Genomic DNA, 24,964 nt, shown 5'->3' with positions numbered 1-24,964 from the left:
AGTAATTTAAAAATACCAAACACATTAAAAAATTATAATAATTAATTTACAAGTACGAAAAATGTGAAAAAATAGGCAAACATTTGTGATCGCATTCTCTACACTTTGAGGATGAGTATATCACCGTTGAATTTTTAAAACCATACGAACTCTCATGAATAGTATTTTTAAAGGAGTTCAAAATAAATAAAATTCATAATTATTAATGTACAAGTCTAAAAAATATGAAAACATATATAAACGCTCGTGATTGCATACTCAACCTTGAATCATTTTGCATATGTTAGAACCAATCAAATATCAATTATAGAATTATATAATAATTGCACAGTTTATTTCGAATGATAACTTCACTATATACAATATACCAAAATATGAACAATTAATAAAATTGCACATAAAATCACAACAATAGTCATTGACTTGTTTATGGAAGATAGAGGCTTGCAATAGCAATCTCCTAAGACATAAATTTGCCCAACACCAGTACAGTAGTTCACGGATGTCTATCTTGCAGGATACAACTATCTAACTCAAGTTCTTGCACTCGAACTTGGATTCTTGGCGAATTTACTATGTGTTTCTCTGTGGAGGATCAAAGAGAGAGAGAGAGAGAGATGGAAATTGTATATACATTTCTAATATCACAGCCATATATATAATGGCGTTTTTGAACAGTTATGGCTGTTCATTCTTATCCTTTCAGAAATGATGTAATTGTTTTGTAAACAGTCTTATCCTTTTGGAAAAAACTAAATCCTAAAATAAAAAAAGTAAAAATCGTACTTGTGTTTTTCATACATCAATAGTGAAATCGGTTTACATTGATTATTTTCTTGGTTTCATTTGGTTGTACCTTCATTTTTCCAAAGGAAAGAAAACAGTTTGATTTCAATGAAAAGAGGTACAATTAACAAAATTTTCTCAAGATTTATTTGGCCAAAAACCCAAAATAAAAATGATTTCACTTAGCAAAACTACTACAAATGTTACAAATATTGTGCAACTTAAATTGAATGTGTCATCACATAGTTGTAACAAATGCACTTTCATCTGTTTGGTAAAAAAAAAAATCAAATACCATTTCGTAGTTACAAAAGAGATAAAAATGGCCAGAATTCAAGCACATACCTCGGGTGCGAGGATGAAGCTCACTACTACTGAAATTACGAAACACTACTAACTAGACTTTAGATTGAAATCAAATTTTGTAAAATATGTACATGGAGAATATTAAATTAAACTTTTGAGGTGGGTACGTAGGATGTCTTTTGTGCTTTGTGGACGAAATAGTACAAGAGGGTTCAAAGGATGAGAAGCTTCTGGGCATGTGATGCCATGTGGAAAATACGTTTCAAAGGGCTCTACGTGGTGTCGTTTACGTATTATTATGCAACATCTGTAGTCAAGACTCAAACAAAATTTGAACAAATGCACCTAATATCTGCCTGTTTCGTGGACTTGAAGGGACATATATATATAATAGGAAGTAGGAACTACTACCCAAAAAGAAAAAGGAAAACCACAAAACTTGAGTGCATCAAAATATTGGTTAAATTGGCATGTCAGTTTGATCTTTACGCTTTTTCATAATTCATTTATGATGTTAGGAAACATAATTTAAGGTGGTTGCTTGCATCCATACTTATGATTTTGATCTCCAATTCAAGGAAAGGGCATGCCTAAAAATCCAATTTTTTTAGCATGGTTCCTTTTTGTGCTTATATGCAAAATTACATCTTTTAGGCTTTTATTGATTTTTTTTTTAAATATAGATCTCAAAGATTAATCCTAAATGGCTAGTTCTAAATTTTATAAAGACGTTATTCTTTTGGAGACAAAAATATATTCGCACGATGTCTAAATTGTTTTACTAATCCGTTCACATTCAAAGAAATCGATAATATCATGGATTTCATTTAACGTTAGGGAGGGAGTATGAAAAAATTGGATTCTAAAACATTTTTCATCATCATAGATGACGCTTCTTAATCTTTCTTTCTCTAGAGTAAGAAATGTTCATGATCTTCCCGACATGGTTTGCATCCCCCTTTTCTCTTCTCAAAAATTGCTTTGAAGTTCATTTTCCATCATATTCCTACACCTTTTTTAAGGATATTTCTCCCATCATATATATAAAATGGTAGATGCATCCAAATGATTCTAAAGACTAATTGGCTCACTAGCCCACTAATAGTTCACATTTTATTATTAAATAGGGTCAATAAGCACTCAAATCCACTTTTAATCAACCCAATTAACTAAAGTCGTCATTTTATAGTTGTAAATTGTAATAAGAATACTATCCCTTTCTCTCACCTCCATGTCTTCTCCTCCCCACTTTTCTCTCTCTCTTTTCTTTTCTTTTTTTTTTTTTTTTTTTTTTTTTTTTTTTTTTTTTTTTGAACTTTCCCGTTATTTAGAATGACCCACCAACCAAGGGTTCTCCCTTTCTCTCCCCCAATGCTTTATTCTACGACTTTTCATTTTTGTCTCTTTCATTAACCTTGGTTACCAAGGAGAACCAGAACCACTGCTTCCAGTCACCCTTTAACAGCAAAGCGCAGGAAAACAACAAACCAATCCTTGGGTGCAAGTCGTCATGAATGGGCCACTTGTTGCTTTCTTATTGGAAGTGTTGCACACTTGCTCTCAATTAGTGTCACAAGGGTGAAAATATTATAAAACAGACGCAGAATTATATATAATCAGTGATTGATAGAAAAAGATTTTCTCCACAATCACAGTTACTGTTTTAGCTTTGGACCTTTACATCAGTTACAAGGGAGGTTACATATGATTTACAAAACAATAATTCTAATGAACAATTGGGATTTGGTGGTTCAAGGAAGATCTTGTAGGGACATGGTAGTTGCCAAAGTAGGGGATAAGAATCAGCATGAATGTCAGTGCAAAGAGCAGAAGAGAATACCCTTGAGTATAGAATCTAGAAGTAGCCATAGCTAGGCCACAAACCACCCCCACCCTTTGGGATATCCTTGCCTTCTTTTTGCTCCCTTCACTTTCTGTAAAAGTCTTATCCAATGCATTTTCTTCCGTAATGATAAACTGAGAATCAGCTACAGAATTTGGCAAAGACTCCAGAGTCTCTGCAACAAAATGTACTTGGATTCTTTGGCCACCTAGTACGTAAGAGACGTATCATTTAAGTAAAACAATCAAAACTGTGACACAAGGGAACTGTCGGAGGCAAACACCATTGTATCAAATAATTAGAGTTTGGGGTTTCCCACAATATCCTTGACTAAGGCTGCAATATTACTGCTCATTTCTTTGGTAGAAAATTCATGACTTAAAAATGCGGTTGTCAATCCGGAGATTATTTGGCGGACAACGTATATTACTATGCATGGTTCATACAATGTTTGTTTGTTAGATAATTTTCATTCATGTTGATAATTCATAAGTAATTTAGGAGAAGAATACAATTGTTACGAAGTGGATGTCATTTTAAATGTCTAACAAAAGCAAAAGGAAAGAGAAGTCATGCGCTGTTAGGTGTGCCAACTGATCTCTTCCATGGTTGATCTTGAGTCTCATATGGATGGTGGTGTCGTCTCTTTTGATTTATATATTACCGATCTTATAGGATATCAATTTCCCTAGTCAATCATTGTACTGCATCTATTTTATTCATATTATAATATTTATATTAAATTCATCTAATTTATGCAAAGAAAAATTTAAACTAAATTTGTAGTGGCTTTTATTATTTGGTTTTTATCATGGTTGATTCTTGAAATTGAACCTCCCAATTAAAATGGTTCCCCAAATAGAAAATTCATCAATTTGGTACTTCAAAATAGGTTTTGCAAATCATTTTGGTTCTCTCATCGCCTTTCCCTTAATTTTTCTGTTAGTGTGTTGTTGTGACACACAAATAAATCCCACCTTTTTAATTATGTGGTGCCACGCAAATCAACCATAAAAAAATTAAAGAAGATTTGAATTTCTAAAAGTGATAGAACAAATAAAAATGAAAAACCATTAAACAACTTGAAAAATGAAAAATAAAGAAACTGATGATCGTCATCTTCAAGGAGCAATTTCCCGCACCTCCGCCCAACCTACGCCACATCCAGAACTATCTCCTTTCGCCCTCTCTCTCTCTGGTAGAGTTCCAAACTTCCAATCCAGCTGGAACATTCAATCCTACTATCTTAGTGGGTGAAGCCTACCGCGAACACAGGATTTGACTCTTCCAACAACCAATTTCTCACCCATGTGACCCTCCAAGAAATAAAACAAATTAGGACCTTCTAAAAATATTCAACGTTTGTTAATGCAACTTTTATTAATTCTTTAATTTGTACAAATTGATGGTGCATGCATAGTTTGAAATTTGATTCTCTTTTTTATATTTTTCACTTGGTCTCGACAATAACATTATTAACAAAAAATATGTCCTAGGAAAACATCCAAATAGCTTGGTAAGGTGATGTTTCGTAATATTACCAAATTTGGTTCTAATTTCCATATGCTAGAACGAGTATATGCAAACATTTCTTTATACACAAGCAATAAAAACTTGAGATCTCATGCTTTAGACAATGAAATGAAGATAAAAATACAACGTAGAAGAATGCTACAATCGTTGATGAATATCGATCTTCTAATGAGACTCATCTTAATCAACAACTCATACAGTCGAAGATGAACGACTGCGCGACTATATCTAGAATGTTTTTATACAACCTAACTTAATACTTCACCAAGTTAACAAACATATCAATCTCAGGGCAAAAGGAAAGATTTTCATCCTCACCAGTCTCATTTTAGTAAAAGGAGTAAGGGACACTATCACAATAACCAAGGGTATCGCCACAATAATGTCCGCCCCCAGGCAGTCAACACAGTGGGCCAAGCACGTGTCAGGACAGGCCCTACACCGAGGTATGAGACATACACACCTTTGAACGCCACATGCGTGGCCATTTACCCCAGCATAGCACACCTGATGCCGAAGCCAATGCCGAGGCAGTCGGGTTACAAGCCCACGAAGAACACGGGTGCGTTTTGCTACTACCACGAGCATAACGGCCATGACGGCGAAAAGTGTATCACCCTTCGTGATCATATTGAAGCTTTGGCGCGTGAAGGAAAAATTGATCAATTCCTCCTTCACCCTTCAAGGGATAACCGTAATCAACGCCAAGTGAATGTGATATATTCCATAAGTGGCGGCACACCCATATCTGAATCTTCCAACAGGGCCATGAAAAATAGTGAACGAACTTTAAGGCCTGGCCACCAAGTGTTTCACGTGGAAGACATCAGGGGAGGCAAGTATCAAAAGCCTAACTGGGATCCAATATGTTTCTACCCTGAGGAAGAAAGAGGTATCATCTACCCTTACAACAACCCACTGATCATGGAAGCTCACATAGCCAACTTTGAAGTACGACGAATCTTGGTAGACACGGGGGCTTCAGTCAATATCATGTTTGCTGAAGCTTTCAAGGCACTTAATGTAACTGAACACTTGCTCGATCGCTCGGTTTCTCATCTGATAAGCTTCTCCGGTGATATCATGCAACCTTTAGGGAGCATACACTGTCCTTTGACCATTGGTACAGGCCCTTACACAGTTACCATTACCACTAACTTCCTGGTGGTTGATTGCCCAATGGCATACAATGTTATCTTTGGACGCACAGGCATCAATGATTTCAAGGCCATGGTATCCATACATATGTTGTTGATGAAATTTCCAACCCCCTATGGAAATGGTTACATCAGAGGAGATCAACTTAGTGTACGGTCATATTACAACACTTCGGTCAAGCAACAGCACCTGCCTATGCCCAAAGAAACCATTTATATACATGACCAAGTCATAAAGATTAGCCCGGACGAAGCCAACTTGGATCTTCACGGTGGCAACCATCAAACCGACGATCCTCGAGACAACTCTTTCACCCAGCAAGCACAACCCATTGAAGAGTTGGAGAAGGTTTCTATCTCAAAAGATTATCCAGATCGCATGATGAAGATTGACACCACCTTTTCACCACCCATTCGGTTGGCATTGATCTGTTTTTTGCAAGAGAACACTGAGGTCTTCACTTGTTTATACCAGGACATGCCAAGCATCTCTCCCGATATCATCTGTCATCGCTTGAGTATTGACCCCAAGTCCAAGCCGGTGAGACAGAAACGAAGATCTTATGACGCTGAACGATACGAAACAATGAAGGTAGAAGTTAAAAAACTCAAAGGCATAGGCTTCGTCCGTGAAGTCAATTACCCAACATGGGTAGCAAATGTGGCCCTTGTTAAGAAAAATCCGACCAAAGAAAATTTCCTGCTCTAAAAGGTCTTGTGGAGAATGTGTGTCGACTACACCGACTTAAACAAAGGATGCCCGAATGATAGCTTTCCTCTTCCTCTCATTGACAGACTTATAGACTCTACAGCAGGGTGTGAACTCCTGAGCTTCATGGATGCTTACAACCAAATCCCCATGAACCCTACGGACCAAGAACACACAGCCTTCGCTACTAACAGAGGACTATATTGCTATAAAGTCATGCCCTTCAGCCTAAAGAATGCAGGGGTGACTTAACAGAGACTAGTCAATTCAATGTTCGCTGAACAGATTGGGAAGATCACGGAAGTTTATGTTGATGATATGCTAGTCAAGAGCAAACATGATGACCAACACATCACCAACCTATCTAAAACTTTCACCATTCTGAAGAGGTATCGAATGAGGTTGAACCCCAACAAATGTGCCTTCGGCGTAGGCTCTGGTAAATTCTTGGGTTTCATGATTAGCCAACGAGGCATTGAAGCTAATCCCAATAAGATCCAAATAATCCTCGACATGAAGGAACCAGTAACTTTAAAAGACATCCAGGCTCACTTGAGGAATGCCGCTTAAAAGCAGCGCATCTCCAACTACTATGACCCAAGGGTCAAACCTCGTTCTTTCAAAGTAGGGGACTAGGTATTGAAGAAAAGATTACTCTGCGACAGAGTCCCGAGTGAATGAACATTTAGTCCAAACTAGGATGGACCATTTGAAGTTGTTGGCATCAGTTGTCCTGGCTCCTACAAGTTTAAAAACTCCAATTGCAAGACCATTGGCCATCCATGGAACGCTGATCACTTGAAGTACTATTACAAGTAAACTCACATTGTACAAGTGTTGAGCTTTAGCCGTTCGGCATCCTATGTAACGAAGACTATTTGGCATGAATTCAATAAAGAGGTGATTTAGATAACTCGGTCCTAATCCTCTAACATTCCTAGCAATGAAACACTCGGGTTCAAAGCTTCAACATGAATGCTTCCAACATGAAACAAAGTCTAAGTATATGTCAACAAGACTATACAAATAAACAAACAGCTTCACAGTATATTCGTTCAATCATACATTCCAACACATTCATACATAAGCCAACTGTGCTTTGAAAGGGTTCCACATACTTTGTGTCATTCGACACTTGCTACAATGTGCCTCGACACCTTGCTCTTATTCACACCAACCAGGTGATGAAATGTGAAAAAAGAACTCATCTTCATGCCACCAACCAGGTGATGAAATGTACAACCCGTACGCTCATTCATGCCACCAACCAAGTGATGAAATGTACAACCCGTACTCTAATATCATTTGACAACTTGACACTCATGCCACCAACCAGGTGAAGAAGGAACTCATCTTCATGCCACCAACCAGGTAATGAAATGTACAACTTGTACTTTCATTCATGCCACCAACCAGGTGATGAAATGTACAACTCATACTTTAATATCATTTGGCAACTTGCCATTCATGCCACCAACCAGGTGAAGAAGGAACTCATCTTCGTGCCACCAACCAAGTGATGAAATGTGATGAAAGGTGATGAAGGAACTCACATTCGTACCACTAACCAAGTGATGAAAGCAACTCACCATTCATTCCACCTACCAGAAGACGAGTGGTACAACTTATACATGTTAACTCCTAACATTCACAAATAATCAAAACCCTCAAGCTTGACAACTCAAGTAGGGGAGCACTTATGCTCAATAAGAGTTATAGTCACCAACAAAGTCTTATTGCAAGCCAACAACAACTTCAGTACATGGCATACGAGGATCAAGCTATTCAGCCATCTTGCATCTGCTTCAGACATTTCTTCTCTATAACAATGCAAACACTACAACTCGTAGAAAACTTCACACATTCTTGATCAAGACAGTGTGAAGCAAAACCAATTTATGGTGCCAACAAGAGCTTCATGAAAGGAGTTCAACCACAATTCTCAAAAGCTTCACACACTTTTGATCAAGACAGTGTGAATCAAAACCAATTTATGGTGCCAACAAGAGCTTCATCAAAGGAGTTCAACCACAATTCTCAAAAGCTTCACACACTCTTGATCAAGACAGTGTGAAGCAAAACCAATTTATGGTGCCAACAAGAGCTTCATCAAAGGAGTTCAACCACAATTCTCAAAAGCTTCACACACTCTTGATCAAGACAGTGTGAAGCAAAACCAATTTATGGTGCCAACAAGAGCTTCATGAAAGGAGTTCAACCACAATTCTCAAAAGCTTCACACACTCTTGATTAAGACAATGTGAAGCAAAACCAATTTATGGTACCAACAAGAGCTTCATCAATGGAGGGCAACCACAATTCTCAAAAGCTTCACACACTCTTGATCAAGATATTGTTAAGCAAAATCAATTCATGGTACCCAACAAAACTTCACCTACAAAGCTTCAACACAAAAACTTCACCTACAAAGCTTTAAAATATATATATATATATATATATATATATTTTTTTTTTCTTTCGAAAATTCGAAAATTCGAAGAAAAAAAATCGAAAAAAAAACAATTGCCTAGACCTCCTCTTCTTTGGGCCTAACAACTTTCATAACAAATATATATGAATGAGGAGTTTTGGGCTACCACTTAGAAAGGAAAATGGTGAAGTTTTGTTACTTCAGAAACTTGGCTAATAGCAAGACACCTCATTCGTCAACTCCCTCGACCGGAGACTTGGGGGACTCCTACCATATGCTACTGCACCTTGATACTCAGAAGACTCACGACCACTCAGTGACTTGGATTTTCAAGTCTCCAACCGACAAGTTTTCCTCACTCGGGAAATTAAGGGAACACTACCTCAACCTACATGCTTCACTCACAAAGCTTCAACATACAAGTTTCAACAAAAGAAAAAATTCAAAGAACTTAGTGAAGAAGGCTTTGGTGTATTTAACACAATACGTTGAAATGAAGCAAAGCTTATTTATTGATATCTCCTATAAGTTACAAATATGTACATATACATGAATCAAAATAAACAAATAAAAGGGAGCATTCACAAAGGTTGCTTAGGAGAAGTCTCAGCAGTCGGCAGAGCCCCAGAAAGATAAGGCACCAGAGGGTGATCATTCGGAGCCTTAGTACTGGATAGAACCCCAGAATGATGAGGCATCGGAGGTTGATCATTTGGAGCTTCATTACGTGGTACAACCCCAGAAGACGAAGGCAATAAATGCCTTTGGAAGAAACCTACAAACCTCTGATGATCAAGTAAAATCTGACCATCAGATTCCTACATCTGGTTAAGCTTCATCTCCATGTTTGTAGCATAGTCACGTGCGAGCCTGTGCAACTGTTTATTCTCATGCTTGAGCCCTCTAATCTCCTGTTTGAGACTTATCACTTCAGCCGCCAATTATTCAACTTGGCGGGTTCGAGCAAATAGGCGTTGGGCCATATTAGACACAGAACTTGCACACTGAACATTGAAAGCCAGAGAATCCTTAACAGCCAACTCATCAGATCGTTTGGAAAGTAGTCTGTTATCTTTGGGAGTGAGAAGGTTCCTGGCCACCACCGCAGCGGTTATATCATTCTTCATCACAGAGTCTCCAACGGTAAGAAGACCAGTAGAGGATAAGAAGGATAGGCGCCATATGTTGTCTTGAAGAGACATAGTTGCCTCTTCACCAAAGTTCAAGTTAAAATGACGGTCGGATAGGGCAGACATTTTTCAGAAATGATGAAGGAGAAATGAGGTCCAATAAATCTCTGAAGTACAAAAATAAGGAGAAAATACTTACAAGCAATAAATCTCTGAATGTACTTCTTGCACAAAATTGGTGCCCTTATAAAAGAAAGGGCAACATAGCCGTTGGTTCAACAATCGAAGAGGCACCACTCTCCGGATTTCGAAAAGTCACCACTTTCCACACGCAACATCAGCTCTTCGGGTACCACAGATAACTTTGCCAAAGATCTCTGACAAAGTTTAGACACATAAATTTTGAAGATCCAGCTACCCTACTATTACCCACAAGGGTAAAGGAACAGCACCACTGCTTGATAACTGGAAAGTCCCTACGTGTGTCAACCTCCGTGCTCCGTGGCAAGGCAGATTGGCAAAAATGCCCAATCTTTACTCACATTCGAGAAAACACTCCCAACAAGATTACTTGCTCAAAAATTGAAGAGGTACCGCTCTCCGAATCTTGAGAGCCATATTCCCAACATGATTACTTGCTCAAAATCGAAGAGGCACCGCCCTCCGAATCTTGAGAGCCAGACTTCCAACAAGATTACTTTCTCAAAAATCGAAGAGACACCGCTCTTCGAATCTCAAGAGCCAGACTCCCAACAGGATTGTTTTCTCAAAAATCGAAGAGGCACTGTTCTCCGAATCTCGAGAGCCAGATCCCCGACAAGATTGATTGTTTGAAAACCAAAGAAGCACCGCTCTTCGGACTTCGATAGCCATATTTCATTGGATAAAGCTTGTCTGCAATCTTCACACGCAACATCAGCTTTCTAGATACCACAGACCACTTTATCAAAATGCTCTGACAAAGTTAAAATACGTGAAGCTTGCAGCTCCCACTACATTGCTATGACCAAGAAGGGTAAAGGAATAACATTACTACTTGTTAAAAAGACTCCTATATATGTCGACCTTCATCCTCCACGGACAAGGCGACCTGCAAAAATGCTAAACCCTTCCTCATATCTGAGAGGGCACTCCCAACAAAGCATATCGAAATACTCAGCTTTCTCCCCCCCTAATAATACCTATGCAAACCAGTTACACCAGAGCAATAATATCTCATATCATCAGGATCAAAAGCAAGAGTATCACATATCATGCTTTTTCCTTGTCTTTTCCTTTGCCCTTATTCTTACCTGCAAGACAATGAGAAAGAGAGCAATCAGTCAGCACTTGGAATCAAGTTTCCAGTCAGGAACTGACTACTTGGAACCCCTTTCCTGATTACTTACCTGGCATTGCTCTCGAGTACTCATCTTCAACATCTTATGCTTCAGAGAAGATACCACATATGCCTGAGGAACAAATAGGGCAAGTGAGAAGGATACAATGAAGCATGTGGAGACAAGCGTAACAGAACACGTGCTGATACATCCACTACTTTGTCAACAGCAAAAGTATCTCATATCATCAGGGTTGAATGTACTCTAGATTTGATGGACTTGTTTTGACCTTCAAATTCTTGAGTTGGCCTTATACTCTAGAGGAAACCAGAAAACCCTCATGCCCAGTTCAAGAATAAGTCTGTGGAAAGTTACTTCTTCAAAAGCAAAAGTATCTCATATCATCTCTTCTCCTTTTTCTTCTCTTTATCCTTCCTGCTGCCTGCAAGATAGGGAGAATGAGAACAATCAGTCGGAACTTGAAATCAAACTTCTGATCTGGGACTGATTGCTGAGAGCTCTGATTGCTTACCTTTTATGTCACCTCTTTCAGCAGATCTCCTAGCTCGGCGACTTGGGAGACTCCTACTACATGGTTTGTATCGTGCTTGACCAAGCCTAAAACTACAAGTAAGCTTCAAGTGAAATTGATACATTACCTTGTGCATCTCCACTAGTTAAAGATACCACCCCTGGATGGAGGAAAAGTACTTCTAGAGAAGATGCCACATCTACCTATGAGACAGATAAGGCAAGTGAAAACGATACCACACTTCGGTACTTAGAAGTTTCGTGATTACTCAGCGGCTTGGATCTTGCAAGTCCCCAACCGAGGAGCTTCCCTCACTCGGGAACTTAGGGGAGCATACCATGCAAAACTACTGAGCACCAGTCAACGTTATACCGTCAAGGATCCAGAAGAGTTTCCCTCCAACCAGGAGGCCAATCACAGCACGACACGTGTCGACATAAGAAGCCAATCATAGCGCGGCACGTGTCAACATCAGAAGCCAATCACAACACGACACGTGTCAATGTCAAAACAAAGCTAGAAACTCTCTTCTATAAAAGGAGATCATTCTCCCACAATATTTCCTAATGTCATTTGTACTAAATCATTCACTTGTACTCACTAAAGGAGAGCTTGAACCTATGTACTTGTGTAAACCCTTCACAATTAATGAGAACTCATCTACTCTGTGGAAGTAGCCAATCTGGGTGAACCACGTACATCTTGTGTTTGTTTCCCTATCTCTATCTATTTACATACTTATCCACACTAGTGACCGGAGCAATCTAGCGAAGGTTACAAACTTAACATTTTCTGTTGTACTAAAGTCCCCACTGATTTTGTGCATCAACAGCTTTCATCACAATTTGACAGGGAGAGTGTGTGTGTGCGTAATTAGAAAAGTTGGATATAAATTGTCATGGGTCATATTGGTGGTTGAGAGGAAGACCAAGACTTGGATGTGGATAGGAAGACCAAGACTTGGATGTGGATAGTAAATGTGTGAAAGAGCACATCATCAGTCTTATAGTTCATAATTCATACTGTGCCATACGACATGATCAATTTATAGTTTCTACCCTCAATAATGCATACTGATGGATTGAAATTTCTTCCTCTCACCGTTCTCCGTTTACTGATGGATTCAAATTTGTTCTTCTCACCATTCTCCGTTGTTGTTTTCTAAGTCACATTTTTGGAAATTTTTAAAACAGAATTAATAATTAAGGAAAGGGACTGATGGAAGAAAGCCTAAAATTTTCTTTTTAGGAAGGCAATGGGTTCTTTCTTAAAAAGGGTTTAGGCTTTTAATTAACGCCGAACTAGAAAACTATAAAAACTAAATATATAATTATTATGATATGTTGAAATATCCAAATTTATGAGAAAATAAGAGTTTATATATTCTAAACTTCACTTCAACTAATACCGAAGTCTTTTATGATAAGATCTCACACCTGATAGACTGTGCATGTGGTATTAATAAGTTGAGGATAATATCGATATTGTACAAAGTGGGTATTTGACATGATATATACTGATATTCAAGTGTCATTGAATCCGCTGCTATCTTAGCCTCTCGAAAAATACATAATAAGATAAAAATATTTTCGTGAAATTAATGACAAAATCATGCATATTCTGTTTTTGCATCTATTTTCGTTTTTTGTATTTGCATCATTGTTAGGCTTTAGCAGGTGGCAAGTAGTATTCCGGAATCCAAAAAACATGTTGTTGGCTGATTGAGCTGGAGGTTTCCTCGGTCATGATAAGTGGGGCCAAGTTGTTGCAGGAGACGTGTCGCTTGGACTTTTCCTATTTATCCATATTTAATCGAACGGTGGCGAAGGCTGTTTGCTTTTTGAAAGTATTAGCCCACGAATAAAGTCATTCTTCTTTTCTCACTTATTGAAGTCACAATTGACTCATTTGCTTTACCCATTAAAAATAAATAAATTAAAAAAAAAAAAACACTCATTTTCAATTTATATATAATACACATGTTATTGTATTGGAAATGATTACATTATATTTCTTTTTAGATTTTTATATTAGCATTCTACAAAATGTTGAATGTACCTTAAATTAAAATTTAATATTAAATGACTTATTTACCCCACTATGCAATGACAATTTTGACCTTATTAGGTTTTTTTTTAATTCTAAATACACCCTAAATCACTTTTAGCGTATTATTTATTTTCTCAACTATCAAAACCCTCCCACCCTCCATTGTTAAACAAAATCCTAACCAATGAAACTACAAACATGTTGATTGAGAAAAATTGTTTTTGACGAATGGAACACGAAATCAATGTTTCGGAAGCTTCAAATGTGGTAAGACTTCATATTTTTCATTGTTTTAGTGTTTTTGATGAATGGAACACGAAATCGATGTTTTCTAGCAATCTTGCAGGAGAATCATACTCCTCAATAAGACCTGCAACACGATCAAAATCAAATTACAGTAAATAACTATGAAGATCATTAGGAAAGTTGAATGGATTCATATGGCAATACTAACCGTGACTTAGAAGCAGAACCATGTCAAAGTCAAGAACAGATGTTATGTGATGTGCAATAGTAATGATTGTACAGTCAGTAAAGTGTTGTTGAAGGGTCTGCTAGATTAGATGTGGGGTGTATGTACAAAATATAACGTGTATATTGAGAATGTGGGGTATGAGGGTATTATGAGAAAGTACGTGAGGGTGTATTAAGATAATTTTTAAGTGAAAAGGCAAATGTGGGGTGTATTAAGTATGTAGAGTTTATTCAACAATTTGTGGGGTGTTAATATAATAAGCGTTCTTTTTTAGCGCATTTACGCTTGTTTTTATACATTAATTTTTTATACAACGTCAATAAGGTCAACCTAAGTTACATAATATTCTTTAGAATCTTTCATAGAAGTCGATTTTAAGAACTATATTTACGAGTGAATACTAGTAAGTTACATAATAATTTTAGAGTCTTTCACAGAAGTCGATTTTAAGAACTATATTTACAAGTGAATACTAGACCGTAATGGTGTCGGCTACATTAATCTATTATATTATTTAATTAATTTTCTTAGGGCTTTAAGTTTGATTACAGGAAAAGTAGTTAGCTTCACTTTTTGACTAAGCGAGCACAACAAAACTTATAAGGTGATACTTACAATCATAGTCATTATATCATTTATATTAACAATGCAGATCCAAGGCAAAAAGAATTAATGAAAGTATCGAATTGTATATATCTCGAAGCCAATGCCAATAGCGTATTACTTGGATCGAGTTTAGGGCTCTGAATTAATGATAAGATATTGCTTAGTGACTTGAGCCTCTAGTTTAATTAAATAAAGCTTTAATATGAATTAACTGAAGCATTAAGAAGATTAATTAATTGAACACGTGAAAATTTGAAGAAGATGGAGGGATATGACCAAGCGATCGAAATGCTACATGTGGGTGAGCGTGACAAAACATTTTCAGCTCCAATTTGTTGAATAAATCCAAATAAAGAAAACGATTGCTCTAATTCTATTTCACTATACGGGCATCTTAGCTAGGGCATACCATGAAGTAAATGGAAACCCACATCCAACTAGTCCAAGTTATTTAGATGGAATCATATGATATTAAACCAAATTAATAGTTATAACTAGTAATTAGTCTTGTTAGAGCATCTCTACAGGAGATGTCAAATTTTAACCATCAAAATGATATTTGATGGCTTATGTGACAATTTGACATTTTTTGCTCTACCCAATATGTTAAACAATAATGTATTTTATAATTTTTTTTCCATCTCTCTGTGAGGTCCAATTATTGAGACAATCAATCAAACACTTAGAACAAACCACCAATTATTATATATTGCATCACATCCATTAATAAAGTTATTAAATGAATTTGATAGTTGTTGTCAAATTTGACAGCAAAAGGTTTTGCCTTAAATTAATCAGTGCCACGTAAGAAATTGAAAGCTCAATTGGAAAAATGTTGCTGCCATATTTTACTGTTGTAGGTTTATGTGGCAGTTTTGACATCTCCTTTAAAGATGCTATCAAAAGTCACATGATGACATTGGGTATTTGTGTATTAATATATATACATGTTGATATGGTTGAGTAATAAGGAAATACTAGTCGATAAATAATGCCTTTGTGCTGAAAATAGATGGGTCACCCATAGCCACTACCTTGGCATACTATAGCACCAAACAATTTAATAGACCAAACACCGTTACCTACACTAGTAGACCCCCTTCCCCTTCCAATTGTCTCCTTACAGCAAGGTTAATTAAATCTTTGTATATGCTATCAATCTATTAATCTACAGTATATGTTAAAGTTTAAAAATTATTGATGATTATCAGTCAGTTTTACCAAATACCATAGATTGATACATGATATCGAATAATCTTTTCATTCAATTAAAATATTCATTTTCCTCATAGTTAGTGAAACCATCAAATGTCGCTAATTAAACACATTACAACTTACACCTACTTACTTTTATACATTTGCTTTCCACCATACATACATGATCCACCACATACTATCATCATCATCCTTGAAACAAACCATCTATATATTACAATATATATACCCACACGCCGATAAGAGGGTGAAGTCATCTCAACTCCCAAGAAAAGCAGAGAGCGAGAGCGACTAGAAACTCAACCTTCCTCTCCTCTCCTCTCCTCTCTCCGCCACAACAACCTCTATGTCATCGAAGGACTGCGGCCACCATGGCCACAGCAAGCGACGGAAGATAATCCGCCGCTGCTGTGCCGGCCTCCTAATCTTCAACTTCATCCTCCTCGTCACAATTCTCATCGTGTGGGCTATCCTCCAGCCTTCCAAGCCCCGCTTCGTCCTCCAAGACGTCACTGTCTTCAACTTCAACACCTCCGTCCCCAACGTCTTCTCCTCCAGCTTCCAGGTCACCATCTCCTCCCGAAACCCTAACGACAAGCTCGGCATCTACTACGACAAGCTTGACGTCTACGCCACGTACCGTTCGCAGCAGATCACGTTCTCGACGCTCATCCCGCCGGTGTACCAAGGCCACAAGGACGTCAACATCTGGTCGCCGTTTATCTACGGCACCGAGGTCCCCATCGCACCGTACAACTCCATCGCTCTCGGGCAGGACCAGAATGCCGGGTCGGTTCTTATGCTCATCAAGATAGACGGCCGGGTCAGGTTTAAAGTCGGCACCTTCATAACCAGTCGGTACCATTTGTACGTCCGGTGCCCTGCTTTTATCCCTCTGGGTTCCCAGACCACCGGAGTTGTGGTCGGTAATAACGCCGTCAAGTACCAGCTGGTGCAGCGCTGCAGTGTGAGCGTATGAAGAAATTGGAGGCAAAAATTGATGTTGCCCTTAATTGTTGGTCCAACACCGTTAGTTGAGTTCCTTTTTCTCATATTTTTATTTTATTTTAGCTTTTTTTAAATTCTGTCTTTTCTATTTGGATAATTACATATATACGTTGGGTTTGGAATTGTACATTTTGCTATAGAATAAGTATGGAGGATTTTATGAAATAGACGTATAGCAAAATTGCAGTCGGTGGTAATTGAATTTTAAGTTTTATAATTTTTATAGTTGTATTAATATAATATGAAATCAATAATCCTGCATTTTTTTTTTCCCAATCCTGCATTTTATTTTGGGCACATAGCAACTTGGGAGCAAGTGGAGGTTGGGGTGTCAATGTCATTTTATTTCATTTTCAATTGCCCATTTAAAATTTTCTTTAAAATTTTCTATTGTTGCTTGTTGTTCACTCATTTTCTAATTTCTATTTTATTGTTTCTCTCTCACTTTCTCACTTTTGTTATATATATATATATATATATATATATTTTTTTTTTTTTTAATTAATTAGCCTTCCTTTTACTGATTTAGTTATAGTACTTAGCTGGAGAAGTCTTCTTCGCCAACTTTTCCTCAACATTTTTTCTGATTCTCTCACATGGGAGTGGTCTTATTATATATAGTCCATCTCATTTTCTTGTGAGAAGTTGGAGAAAACAGTTTTTTTGGGAAAATAATTGAACTCTAGAGCATGATTTTCTTATTAAAAAAGGTGATAGTACAAAGAAAGGCCTAAAAATGGCCACAAGCCAAGGAGAGGAATATTGAGTGCATAATTGTATACAGTTTATGTTGAATGTGAAGAAATGTTTGCTTCTACATATGACTATATGAGTGGCCCTCTACAAAGTGTGTGGTGATGGGCATGGCATGGGCTTCATGAGTTTATATAAAGATAAAAGGTTACTTTTATAAATTTATATTTTACTGTAGATCTAAACTTGGTCAAGTTAACTAAAGTAGTGTGTTTCCACTACTGTAACCAAGTTTAAAATTAAGTTAAATACTATTATTTTAATCAAGTTATCTAAAGTAGTATTCTCTAGGTATTTAACTAGCTAAGGTGGGGAGGATTATTAGGAAACTTGGATGGGTTTGGGGGTGGTTTTATATCCTCCACATGGTAGTAGGAGTGGTGGTCCTTTTCATAAACCCCTAATAATGGAGGGAGGGGGATGGAAAGGGACTTTCGTTTATGTTAAAAATAATCCGAAAGAAAAGCTTAATGAAGCTTCCAAGAAGGGAGGTGCCTTAATGCACGCAATGCATGTTAGGCTGTTCTGGAAATTTGACATTGTTGAAGCGTGGGGGTACTAACGAGTGTCTCATACACGTCAAACCAATCACATGATTGCATGTTCTCTCAAGCTCTTCACGATTACTCAAGATACAATGAATATATTGCATCCTTAAGATTTTGGCCTATGTTGATTTTGTGTAATTTAATTAAAAAGCATAAACAAATTTTGTTTTCCAATTTTGATATACAACCATTGATTTAATCGGCAACTCACAAATAAGTTTCTCAAAACTCAGGTTCATAGTAAAAAAAAAAAAATTCAGTAAAATTTCGAATAAAAAAGCCTCTTCACTCAACGGCTCTTCCACCATATATATAATGATAGATGAGAAGAAGCAAAATTATTACCCTAAAGGGTAGGGCGTTTTGAAGCCAGAACGTAATAGGTAGAAGTGTGCATTATAATAATTCACTATTTACATAGTGCTACCCTAATTAACTATATGTATTTGTGAAAATATGATGCTTGGGATTTCATATATATAGGGCCTGAAAAGGAGGATCTGGGCTGCTTCGATTTCCAGTTGAACTACATAAGGCTTCCTGGTGTAGGACTAAAACGTGTTTAAATCAAATAAACACGATGACATGACATGCCAACAGAAACAGAATTAGTGGCAATTAAATCTCATTAATTACGTAAGAAAAGACTAAGGCAACCAAAAATCACATTTTATTTCAATCATCTCCAAAAGATCTTAGGGTTGGTTTGCTATGAAAAACATTTAGGCTACACCAGCTTGCTGAGTTGTTTGATCTGTACGTTTCTAGTTGGGTGGTTTCGGGCCCAATAAACGTATTAGGACCCAATTGCAGCTTCAAAGACGAGGAATTTTTCTCTTTTTTACAACAATATTTGGGATGGGAGATTTGGATTCTTCATTCATAAAAGTCAAACTTCTTACTCATAAGTAGAGATAATAATATCATTTTTTTTAGTTCAAATAACGATATTCATTTTAAAAAATTGGAGTTTCTACCGTACATGCAGGATATGGTGCAAATTACTAGGCCTCAATAAAAACATTGTTCAGGATTTTAATCCGGTCGAAGAAAAAAAGAGCGTCCCGTACCTAAATTACAAAGATAAATTATCCTCCATAATGAGATCTATAATAATATCAGGGATTCTTCAAACCACAATCTTCCTTGATTACTGGAAAGTCCCAACCATGCTCTAAGAAAGCGTCGTTGTGAATGGTAAGTGCTCGGGGATGCTTTCTATCAGAGAATGCAAATAGAATAACCAACCCACTTTTGCTGATAAAGATTCACAAGAAAGTCAAGTTATTCCTCCTCTTCCCCAATCACCATCCGAGTAAACTCTTCGGGAGACCAGTTTGATGGCAAGCCCGCCCCTATTTTCTTCATCTTATCCTGAAAGAAACTCCGACATAATCATGACAAACCGGGAAGTGTCATAATCTGGTACACCTCTCCTCTATCTATGTTATTCTTTGTGTGCTAGTGGATCGAACTAGAACCTTTTCTTTAAAGAGCTATCCACGAATAAGTAAGTCTCAATCTTTCCCATCGAAGATGTATCCTCTGCATCGAGATTGTTAAGAGCCGAGAGGACCACCGTGGCATCCCCCTTCGAGTTCCACTGCTGCGGCATTGACTTCCCGTGCCAACATAACCCCAGCGCGAGCAGCTTCCAACTCCGTGGTGAAATTCCATCAATCTTCTTCACCACCGCAGCCACAAACTGACCTGTATCATCCCGCAGCACCACACCAACTCCTCCTATACTTCACGCTGCTCGTCCCAAGCTCCATCAAAGTTGCACTTCATCCATCCTTGCGCTGGTGTCTTCCACTTCACCATACCCGCAGATTTTCTGCCCGAGTTTTCCTTCCCATGCCAACTTTTAAATTCTTGCAGCCATGAAATATTTTTGCAGTGAATATTCTGAGGGTTCTCCGCAAGACCGTGCCAGATAAAAGTCATTCCTCCCCTTCCAAATACTCCAAATCATCATATACACTAAACGTGAGTTTCCCCGGCACTGTAGATCACCAGTGTCCGGACGGAACTGCCCTCGCTTCTCTGTTTTCTTTCCGTTTGTGTCCCTGTTTTCCACGCGTCGCTCATCTTATTCCGTTTGTTCCTTCGTTGCTTTTCCTGATTTCGGCTTTTGCTCTTTTCGTTTGGCCGTTCTTTCTTCCAATCCTTTGTTTCCCTGTGATGTATGTGCTTTCTTTCGCGGAAAGGGTTGCTGATTTTCGTGGTTTAAGGGATTTTGTGGTTGCCGGGCCGTTGTGCGTCTATTTAGATTTGGGATTTTTTGCGTTCCGAGGGTTTCGACATCTCTAATTGGGGTAAAGAATTCCTGTTGTTTCCCCTTTTTTCCGTTTAGGATTTCTGGGTTGTGGCTGGGTTTTTGGCCGATTTACACCTCTTTTCAAGGGTGGCGTCTTTGTTGCCCGCTGTGGAACAAGTGTGATCCAACTAAGGTATATTTTATAATCATTTTCTTTTGGTTTTTCTTTTGTTTTGATGAAACCTTAATCGTTTTCCTTTATTGTCAATTGTGGTGCTCTCTTGGGTTTTCCCTGTTAAAGGAGAATTTTACGTTTTTGTTCTTCAGTTGGCAAATCTCTGATTTGCTGGTATTTGCAACGTTGCTGTAATTTTTTGGGTATTTTTTTGCGCTTCTGCATTTTTTCCTATTCGGACATGGATTGGTAATTATTGGATTTAAATGGATTCGTAGTTTTTGATGAGAGGAGTTGTTGAGGTTGTGTGAAGGTTTGTTTTTCTGGGTTTTATGTTGCAGGGGGTTACAAACACGGAGAGGAGGAGAGGAAACATTAGTTTAGATTGTGATTTAAATTTTTTTTTTATATGTTCTTGGTGATATAAACTGTGTGAGTGCAGTTGTTTTAAAATTATTTGCGTGTGCTTTTTTATGGTTTTGCTTTTTTCCCGTTTGGATTAAAATGGATTTTGAATTTTTGAGAAGAAATTAAAAGGGTCGTTGGAATTTTGGAAGCCTTTGTGTTTTTGGTGAACACACAGACAATCTTGAAAATTTGTGTTAAAAGACTAATGTTTGTATATAAAAATTGCAGCCATGTGGTAAAGAACAATGGTTCATTAAGCTAAATGTCAATGGACTAATCCATGTGTTGACTGTGTTGAAAGGCACAAATTTTTTTGACATGTTTGGCTTTCATCTCATGTGGATTAGTGGAAAAACAAAATGGTATTGCTCTGACAGATTGTTGGTCGCTTACATGTCTGAAGACTAATATTATGAATCGTGATTCTAAATCAGCTTATCCTTAGTTCACAAATACCAAGATCTTATTTATCTGTGAGTACATGTCATTTATGAATTGACATTGTCCCTGGGTTTTTTGTACTAATTAAATTTCTATAATTAGTTTGGTGTTTTCATGTCGTTTGCTTATGTGATTTTTTGTTGGACCGCATGGATTAAATTGCAGCCAGAGATAGTAAACTCTGTTTCATGCTCTTTTTGGGTTTTGGCTACTTTAGGTTTGATTTGAAAGAAACTCAGAATGTGTGCGCTGCAAAGTGAGTTGGGTAAAGAAGTCCTTTGGACGTTTTTTGTTAATATCTCATGGGTGTTGCTCTTTGATTTCAGAAATTTTGTGCCCATCGTGGGTTCGCTTCGAATTTGGTTGAGACCGATCTAATCCGGCATTTCCAGGTGAGTTTTGCATGTTTATCAGCTTATATGGTTTCGATCTTTTGTTTTTTGTTGGAATGTTATTGTACGCGTCTGATGCATTTTGTTTTTCAGATTCGGGAAACCGTCCCTTTCAGATTTTTGGATTTTCGATTCTCATTATTGGCACTCTCTGTGCTAAAAGTATATAATTGTATTATTTGTTTTTTCCTTTGTTTCCTTTGCGGCTGAATTTTATTTTATTTTGGTTTTGTTTTGGTGATTTGGGACCTTTTTTGTGCATGTATGGGTTGTTAATTGGTAATGCATATTTTCTTGCTGATTTTTGTGCTAGCAATTTTATTTAAATCCACAGCTGCTTTTTTTCATTTGACTTGCTGTGATGGTTATGCTTGATTCATAAGATTTGAGGCAGTCGTGATAAAATTTGAAGAGTGATATCTACGTTATTTTGGATTTGTGAGAGTGATTTGTGAGAGCAATGAGTAAATTTTCATATGTAGTGTAGGGTCAAGTTTAATAATCATTAATGCTATTTGGTATATGTCTGGTAGAAACGCTATCAAATTGTAGATACACGGTTTGTTGGTGCAGCAGGGGGCTGAAAAATTTTTTCGGTATGTTTTTTATGGTTTGGCTTTTTTCTGTTGGGCCTTTCCCGGCTAAAACAGTATTTTTCATTTTGGTTGCTCGGTTAATAAATTTGAGATCTGCTGGCACCTGTGACGCTCTTCTTATAATTTTTGCGAAGAAATGAGAGGATTCGTTGGAATTTTGGAAAGCTTTGTCTTCATGTTTTACGAACGTGGAGAGGAAGAAAGAAAACATTAGTTTAGATTGCAATTTTGAAACTTTTTATGTTGTTAATGCTGGAACCAATGTGTTTTGTTGCGAAATTGATAATATGTAAAGTTATTAGAATTTTGGAAAACTTTGTCTTTCTCACTTTTATTTGGCAGAGGGAACACAACTCTTATGTATATGATTTCAAGTTTTTCCTTTAGAAATTCAAGCTCTATTGGATACATGAGGTATAAGAGTCTGTTTGGGATATTTTCAAGTTTTACTGATTCCTGAAAAAAAGCATGCTTAAGAGTAATCATATTTCAGTTTTTATTGAATTCAGGTAACCATCTTCAGTTTTTTGCTTTGATCTGAAGGCTTTGTTTTGTTCAGATATCAAAGTTGGGCATGAGTTCATATGTTTTTCAGTGTTTTTATTCCGATTTAATAATGTGAGTTAATGGTGCGATGCTGATTTAGGCTATAAATTCAGAGGCTTTTCAATAGGCAAGTTTGCAACATGGAATTCAGAGGCAGTTGTATCATTAGCTGAAATATACTAGATCTAATCCTTAGACATCATTTTTCACTTTGATTAAGATGTGTGCCTGCCTTCTCAGTACAAAACTGGCTTACATATCATTTTACACCACATTCTCATGTTTTTTTTTATGCATTTTTACATCTAATAGTTCCAACACCCACAACAAGGCGCGGGCACTATTGCTAATCATAACTAAAAGAAGATTAAAACTCTCCCTTGCCAGTGATGAGGTCAGACGCACTAACCAATCCACCCATCCCAAATTTCTTTCTTCATGCACTCGAAAATCCAATGGACTAGAAAACCAAATATTAATTTGCCTATCTTGGACAATCCCTCAAAGCATATGTTCTATTGTTTCTATGCCGCCATTACAAAAAGCACAAGAAGCGTCGGTGAGAATCTTCTGTTGTTGTAAACTTGCCCTCGTTTGGTAAAGCCTTCGAACAACTTCGCCAGACACAAAGCTTCACCTTCCCAGGAACACACGCCCTCCAAAGAGCTTTCCATAACAATTTGATGTCGCTGCCAATTTCAGACGCTCCAGGACTATTACCATTTCCCACTCCATTCGTACGAGCAATATGGTACGCACTTTTCGTAGTGAACTTCCCGCTTGGTTCTGCATTCCACATAATTATATCCGGTGGTTTCAACAAACTCAATGGTATGCTCCTAACCAACCTTGCCAACTCCTCCCAAAATAGGGCAGTGATTAGCTCCTCATTCCACAAAGTTCCATCTTCCAAAATTAGGTTACTGACCTTAAAGGGAGCATCCATACCAGCTGGAATTGGGCTGATAACCTAGAAAAAAAATTTGTCTTGGCAGCCAATTATCTCCCCAAACATTGATACTCCTCCCATCACCCACACGCCACCTCGCACCCGACTGAATTACACGTGCTTCAGCAATACTCCTCCAAATATAGGAAGCATTCGGCTTTACTGGAGCATGCGTAAAGCCAACCTGAGAAAAGTACCGAGCCCTGAAAATCTGAGCAACTGGGGGACTCGGGATGTTGTAGTATGCGCCATCCCTGCTTTGCCAACAATGGCAAGTTGAACGTATACAAATCCTTGAACCCCAAACCTCCTTCACTTTAAGGTTTTGCACATTTTCCTCCAACTAACCCAATATATTTTCTGTAGCCCTTGATTTCTCCCCCGCCAAAATTGTGCCACCATTTGACTCAACTCATCACACAACGTCTTCGGTATCAGGAAAGTTTGCATAAATTAGACTGGCATTTATGAAAGTTAGTATAAATTAACATATATAAACTACATATAAAATTAATTAACTTATTGAAGGAAAATTGTGTTTAAAGTTTCAGAGAGACTGGTATTAATGAAAGTTAGTATACCATTAATCGCATCAGTATTGTCCCCACTTAATCACTCATGCAATCAATAAGTGAAATTTTTATGCAAAAGGACTTGATACGCTTAAGTGGAACTATTGATATAAGTTGTGATCTATTTTGTAAAATGTCTTATGTGAGACTTTTTATTCAACACATCGTCTCATGCGGGACCACTCTCGAGTGTACCGCTCGTGGAGTCAATTATGTGGTAACAAA

At 37.5% G+C, this 24,964-nt stretch overlaps 1 protein-coding gene and 1 long non-coding RNA gene across 2 annotated transcripts; both read left to right on the top strand.

The window, feature by feature from the left end:
* The first annotated feature begins 16,319 nt into the window (after positions 1-16,319).
* On the top strand, positions 16,320-17,296 carry LOC126593856 (NDR1/HIN1-like protein 1). Its single transcript, XM_050260016.1, has one exon. The coding sequence runs from the start codon at positions 16,438-16,440 to the stop codon at positions 17,068-17,070; it is 633 nt and encodes a 210-aa protein (XP_050115973.1). The 5' UTR covers positions 16,320-16,437; the 3' UTR covers positions 17,071-17,296.
* Positions 17,297-19,874: 2,578 nt separating this feature from the next.
* On the top strand, positions 19,875-23,490 carry LOC126592755 (uncharacterized). The gene is made up of 3 exons (XR_007612770.1): positions 19,875-20,853; positions 22,011-22,076; positions 22,170-23,490. It is a non-coding gene; the product is annotated as an uncharacterized LOC126592755 (long non-coding RNA).
* The last annotated feature ends 1,474 nt before the right edge of the window (positions 23,491-24,964 follow it).

Source organism: Malus sylvestris, chromosome 12 (genome assembly GCF_916048215.2).
Source record: "Malus sylvestris chromosome 12, drMalSylv7.2, whole genome shotgun sequence".
Classification (NCBI taxonomy): domain Eukaryota; kingdom Viridiplantae; phylum Streptophyta; class Magnoliopsida; order Rosales; family Rosaceae; genus Malus; species Malus sylvestris.
The sequence above is the reverse complement of the archived record's forward strand: the minus strand, read 5'-3'. Positions and strand labels throughout refer to the sequence as shown.

Coding starts and splice junctions, on each gene's coding strand:
- LOC126593856 (XM_050260016.1), top strand. CDS start 16,438: ATGTCATCGAAGGACTGCGGCCACCATGGCCACAGCAAGCGACGGAAG.